Raw genomic sequence first — 6,354 nt, 5'->3', positions numbered from 1 at the left:
CGCTCTCGACGAATAATATTTTCCCAAGTTTATATCGCGGCTCGTTCTCTCCAAATTCTCGGCGCAAATTCGTATTTCTCTTCACGTCTGGAACACCAGCTACTGGCACAGAGGAGGCTGGAGGGTTGCGGGGAAGGAATTGTAGCAGCGTTTTCCGTATTCAGTCCCCGGCCACTTTTCTTCAGCCCCCGCAACAGGCCGTACGCCTACGCCAGCGTATAACGCCCACGAACACCCACGCATGTTTTCCATCGTGTATGAGAAAGAGAAAAAGAAGAAGAAGATAGAGAAGAAGGGTGGATATCTAGCGACGTGCGAAGTTTTGCTACTTCATTCTTCCCCTCTCCTCTCTATAACCACACTGACGTCTTATGACAAAACATTTATCGTCCAAGAGCATCCTTGAAATATTTACGACATGGTATATTCGAGACACCCTTGAATTCCATGGTGTTTTCCTCAAACTGTCACTCGAGCAACCCTTTGGTGAATGATTGCACGGATTCGACGTGTTCGACGAGCGGGAAAGAATTGCTTTTCAGCGTGGAAGGAAATGAAAAGTCACATGATTAAATTGGGTATAATTTATGGTTATAGTTCACGTCTCTTTTAATTTGACACGTTTTCACCGTTTTCAGATGGTAAAGCAGAATGTCGAAGGAGGTGTACAGCATGGGATTAAACGTAATTCTCTGAGGAGGTGAATTCTTGGAGGCAACCGATCTTTAGTAAAGTGTTTACTTGAGATACGACGCATCCCGACACCGCACCACGTATCTCCGTAATTGACCTATTTCTAAAGAATCGGCCGCACGCTTGCGCGAATTCAAGTAGTTGCACAAAAACAACCGCGCTCTCGGCTTTTTTGCGAGCTAACGACGCGACGTTCTACCAGGTAGTACGGGGCCGAGTACAACGGCTGCTCCACGATACGGATCACCTTAATAGATGCAATCGCTGCATAATGACGATAAGAAAATACCTTCATCGTTTAATTTTCTTTTTTGCTCGAACTCAGTGGAAGAGAATCATTAATCTAACATCGTTTATTTAACCCTATTGTCAAGACATAGTGAAAAAAAGTCGAATTTTTCCAAACAACTTTTTCCAATGTTAGCTGAGTATGACGAGTTAAGGGGGTATTCTAATCTATACGTCGTAAATTTTGGCTATATCCAGAATCTTTTTTTCAGTGTTCTACAATGGGTAGCAATGTCAAACTTTTTTCATATATTAAGGCAGTTATAAAGCCTGTTAAACAATTTTTTAAATAACTTTTCCATTGTTTTTTTTAATGCTATATCTGGAGATAAAGAGAGCGCCTTTAACAAAAACAAGCCTCGCTGGCGGAAGTGATTTCAGCTCACAGACTCATCCAAAACAAAAATATCAAGAAAATTTACAATAAGTATGAGTGCTGTTATTACAGGTATCAGAATTAACCATATAAGTCAAAATTGAACAAAATGACGTGCATTCAAAGTTTAAGTTTCTCGACGTAAAAAATATGAAATTTTCAACATAGAAATGTAAATGCGATACCTGCAACAGCCAATGGTATGTAGACTGACTTGTTAAAATTTCAGATTGATCGGTTGTTAGTTTCTTTTATTTTACTTTCGTCAGTTGAAAAAAGTACGTTTCGAGAAAAACACGTTTAAAGTTTTTCATGTGATATACGTTCTTGTGACTAATCGGCAATGCCAGAACATATTTATTCATTTGCGATGTATCACTGCACTATACAGTCACAATAAAAAGGGTTATACTACTGTGTTACTTCACGTCAGAAAGGGATAGTACAATAGAAACATATAGAGATGAGCTAGGTATTGCCGAAGCGGTGAAGGTAGTGCCGTTTACTACAAAAGGCTGTAAAAGCCAAAATACTTTGAATTTTACTACAAAAATTTAACAGAACATTCTTGAAAGTTCATACCTCCGAAAAATAAAATAAGAAGAAATCGTTTTATAGCTGCCTGCATAAAGGGTGTTTTTAGTTCACGAATAACCCAGTTAACAGGTTAAAAAAAAATACAATTATATTTTGTTTATTGAATTATTATTAATTTATATATATAAAATGTTAATGAGTGACTATAGTCATTCTCAGTAGCGAAAGGGTTAGGGTTACTACGATATGAATTACACCTGCGTTCCATTCCATGGCGAGTTTTGCAAAATACGAAAGGTCAGAGGGAAGGGAAGCACGCGATCGTTGTTAATTTTTACCCAAGTATCGGGAAAAATTAACGCGACACCCTCGACCTCCGTCAAAGGAGATGCTCTTTCCTCGAACTTAAGAAAACAACTGGTCACCATAACCTCTACGATAGTATTATCTTCTCTTTTTTTTTTTTTTTTGAAGAATGGAAAAGTTAATTTCCGCGAAATCTAACTGGAAGCCTGATTATTCCACGGAGGATATCAACCGAACCAGAGAGAGGAGCCAACCGTCGCTGTAATTACGGGGCGAGTTTCTGTAAGATAATATAATTTGACATGCTCGACCCGAAGGTTGGTTCCCATTGACGTCAGCCGTTGATTCTGGAAACGACGAATCCCCGTGCTTCGAGAGCCCACTATGGTGGGGGAACGTACATACGCGCCGTGAGGAAATGATTCGAAGGAGGGGAGTGTGGATACATCCAGGGACGTTGTACAAGCACCGCAAGTCCAGGACCAAAATAATTTTCCAGTGGATAATGATCGACGGTTAAATATTTGTCTTTATCGATGATGATGATCGAGTCAAGTGTCGAATCGTTGAACTTTAAGCCTCGTACGAAGATTCCGATTGTATCTCTATCGGGATCTTATAAAAGTCTGAGTCATAATTATAGAAATTCTCGAGAGCTTAATCCTGTGGAAATCTCTGCTAAATAATTTCTTTTTATAGTTGGAGTGTTTGATTCACTTCAAGAAAACAATTACATTTGAGAGATGAAGAATTAAAGTAGATATTTTTATTATTCGTAATATTGGAAGGTGAAGTATGTAATTTAAAAATAACTCTATTGTTGTTTGGTAAAAGAAAAAAGTATTGTAGAGTTTAAGGATTTAGTGGAATAATCAAATTCAGTCACGTGACATGATTGTGTATGATCTATAAGCACAGTAGTATAAACCCGTGCTAGAACAGGCATTTCAAATTGTCGATACTACCCTGCGAAGTGGAAACTGTAACCAGTCGAGAAAAGGGGGTATCCCGAAGGAATAGATCGATGTTTCACTCTATGTAGTAAGAGACGCCTGTTGCTGTAAAACAGGAGTAGTTTCATTCATGAAAAGGGTAAAACGTGAACGTGTTCAGCCAACTTAGATTTTTGTGATAATTAAAATAGAAATAAAATTTCTTGATTATTTTTAAATATTTCTTCTTTTTTATATCAGAAAATATTTGTATTTTTCGTTTGATAACAATTGTATAATAATTATTCATGGGGAATCACTTGATTTTACGATACATATTTTTATAATACCAAAACTGCATGTTTTTAAATTGTTCGTATACGAAATTATCCGTTTTGTCGCTTTATTGCGATACCAATTTGTAAATATTATATACTTGAAAATATCGCATATAAACTTTATCTTAAATTTTGTTTACCAACTTACACTTTTATAAAGTAATCAGCATTTTATCTTTAACCAATATTTTTGTTTAATGCCAATTATTTTACGAATAAAATAGTAATTCAATTTTTACACGTAAAACTAAACAATTCTGAGTTTGAGTAACTTAACATAAAAAATTTTGGAAAAAAAAGATACAAATAACTGATATCCTTAGAAAATATTGAATTTAACAATGTAAAGTTTAGGTTTTAATGCTATTGTTCAGAACTGAATCAAGATGGCAGTGGTATTGTCATTTCCCGTTTAGTAAATTTAACTTGTAAATACGTAATAGTTACATCAGCGGTATCAATTGTATAGTCGACTTGTTCGCAAATTGTGGTCACCGAAAAAAACACATAGAAGTGGATTTTTCCAGGTTGAAAAGAAAGGTGGCGAAAACAGAAGAATACCGCAGACTGCCGTCTGCAGGACGTTTATACATGACGATATCACTGCCTCTTGTGACAATATGCGACAATGAAAAAAAAAATTCTTAGGCATATTTAACATTGATATAAATAGTTATATCAAATAATAGAAACATTCTGAGGGTTATATGATATTGGTTGATAATTGTGTTATCGTAGTTGGTATAATAATAAAAAAAAGTAAATAAACAGTATAAAATGGCGAGTCAATCGTATAGTATTTTCGAATATTATGGTGAACAAGAAAGATATAAATGTGGTTATTGTAACAATCCTAACACAAATTACAGTCATGGCAAGTGTTATAATGTTAGAAACTTTATTGTAATTTGTTTTACTGATGCATATACAATCTTATACTTTTGACAATAGGTTATGTCATTCCATGACAGCTTCATGTATATATAATGTTTGTTGCTGTCATGTTAATTTTTTGCAAATTAAAACACCTTTATTATTTAAATGTTATCTCTTTCTTCTTAAATATCATATGTTTCAGGTATGGGTGCACATACATTAACTGTTCAAGATTACCAAACTTTAATAGATAGAGGTTGGAGAAGATGTGGTTCTTATTGTTACAAATCTATTATGGATCAAACATGTTGTCCACTGTATACTATTAAGTAAGATAAATAATCTTAAATTGCTTTGCAAGTGTGATTCTATCACAAATATAAAATTTTTTGTATCCCTAAATATTTATCCTAGATGCGAGGCACTGCAATTTAAAATTTCCAAATCACAGAAAAAGATCCTAAAAAGAATGGCAAAATTTTTAAGAAATGAATTGCAAAAAGATGATAGTATGGATACATATGAGGAAGATCATCGTGATAATATAGGTAAAGCTACTCAAAACTGTACCTCGCATTCTTCTAATACTCATGAAATCAATTTATATTACAGATATTGGAGAAGCCTGTAATCATAGTAAACGTGTTCTAAAAGCTGAAGAAAATATTTCTAACATAAATGTGAAATTTATTGATGATGAAGTTAATGGAAGATTACAACCAAATGTATCAGATAAAGGAAAACAAAACTGTGATTCAGGCATGAAAAAGAAAAATTCTGAAAGTGTACCTGTTGTATCAAGTCACAATAATGATTCCCATGGTACATCCCAAAGTTTACAGTCAGTAGAAATGAATTCTGCTCAAAAACCTTGTATGAAAGCAAAACTTTTACGTAAACAACGAAAACAGAATAAGTTATTGGCTCAAGGAAAGTCACAAGAAGAAATAGATGCTATGTTCAAAGAAAACAAGCAAGAGAATCATGCTAAAAGTTTAGAGGAATTATTTGATGAAGTATACAGTGGGAACAGTAGATTGGAGGTAGGATATCTTTTTTCAAATATCTCACTAAATGTTGCATGCAAGTATTTTTTATAAAAGTTGGTCCCCTTTCCTCCAATTTCGAAATTAGGATGGCATTTTGTAAAAAATTAAAGGCATCTTTACTGCTTCATACTTTTGCAAATACTCAGTTCAGTTATAGTATTTAAATAGTTCAATTTGACTATTACTCTGATACAGTTACATGAAATTTATGACTTTTGCTAGCTAAAACTAGTTAGAACTTCATCAATGAGCTCTGGATATTTAGAAACCTCAAAACAATCTTATGAAGTATATAAAAAATATCAAACAACAATAAATGGAGTTCTAGCAGACAAAGTTACAGAGAAGCAATATAGAAGATTTCTTATGAAATCACCTCTACAGGTAATTTTACAATTTCTATGGTTTTCTGTTGATCTTAAGACATTATCTGCAGAGAATTGTAATACTTACTTCACTGCTTCTTCATAAAACATAATATCATACATAATTACAATTACATTAAATGATTCTATAACAGTATTAATTAAATATAAAATATACAACAGAAAGTTTTACTGAAAAATAAAACATTAATGTTTTATTGGAGCAAAGTGGACCTTCGTGAAATGTATGCGTTATATACTTTGTTTATAACAAACAAATTATCTCTTAAATTCATCAGATGAAATTGGTGAGAACAATGTCGGACGAGTTTATTAAAACGCTTAAAGTAAGTGCAAAGCTTTTCAAAAAATATCAAATGACCATTTATGATGAAACAGAAGAGGAATCAGATGAAGAATCATTCTTCAGATTTCTCGTAAAAAGCCCTCTACAGGTACATTTTGTGTTTTGTGTTTCCCATTTCATTTTATAAAAATAACACTTTTACATGTTGCTAATCAATGTATTAGACGTTTAAAAAATTATGTATGATATTGTTGATATTGTATCATTTCTGCTTGCTTCTCAATTAA

The 6,354-nt window shown here is 33.6% G+C and overlaps 1 protein-coding gene across 1 annotated transcript in view; it reads left to right on the top strand.

Annotated features, from left to right (window-relative positions):
* Positions 1 to 4,247: 4,247 nt before the first annotated feature.
* LOC108571681 (arginyl-tRNA--protein transferase 1) overlaps positions 4,248 to 6,354 on the top strand; it is a 2,809-nt gene continuing 702 nt past the window's right edge. The window contains exons 1-6 of the mRNA XM_017933784.1: positions 4,248 to 4,344; positions 4,549 to 4,675; positions 4,761 to 4,894; positions 4,959 to 5,389; positions 5,618 to 5,819; positions 6,353 to 6,354. The exon at positions 6,353 to 6,354 is cut by the window's right edge and continues 146 nt beyond it. Of these exons, the coding sequence (XP_017789273.1) occupies positions 4,248 to 4,344; positions 4,549 to 4,675; positions 4,761 to 4,894; positions 4,959 to 5,389; positions 5,618 to 5,819; positions 6,353 to 6,354 (993 nt within the window). The remainder of the gene's footprint in view (positions 4,345 to 4,548; positions 4,676 to 4,760; positions 4,895 to 4,958; positions 5,390 to 5,617; positions 5,820 to 6,352) is intronic.

Source organism: Habropoda laboriosa, unplaced genomic scaffold (assembly GCF_001263275.1).
Source record: "Habropoda laboriosa isolate 0110345459 unplaced genomic scaffold, ASM126327v1 scaffold123, whole genome shotgun sequence".
Classification (NCBI taxonomy): Eukaryota; Metazoa; Arthropoda; class Insecta; order Hymenoptera; family Apidae; genus Habropoda; species Habropoda laboriosa.
Note: the sequence above shows the minus strand (reverse complement) of the source record. Positions and strands in the feature narration are given on the sequence as shown.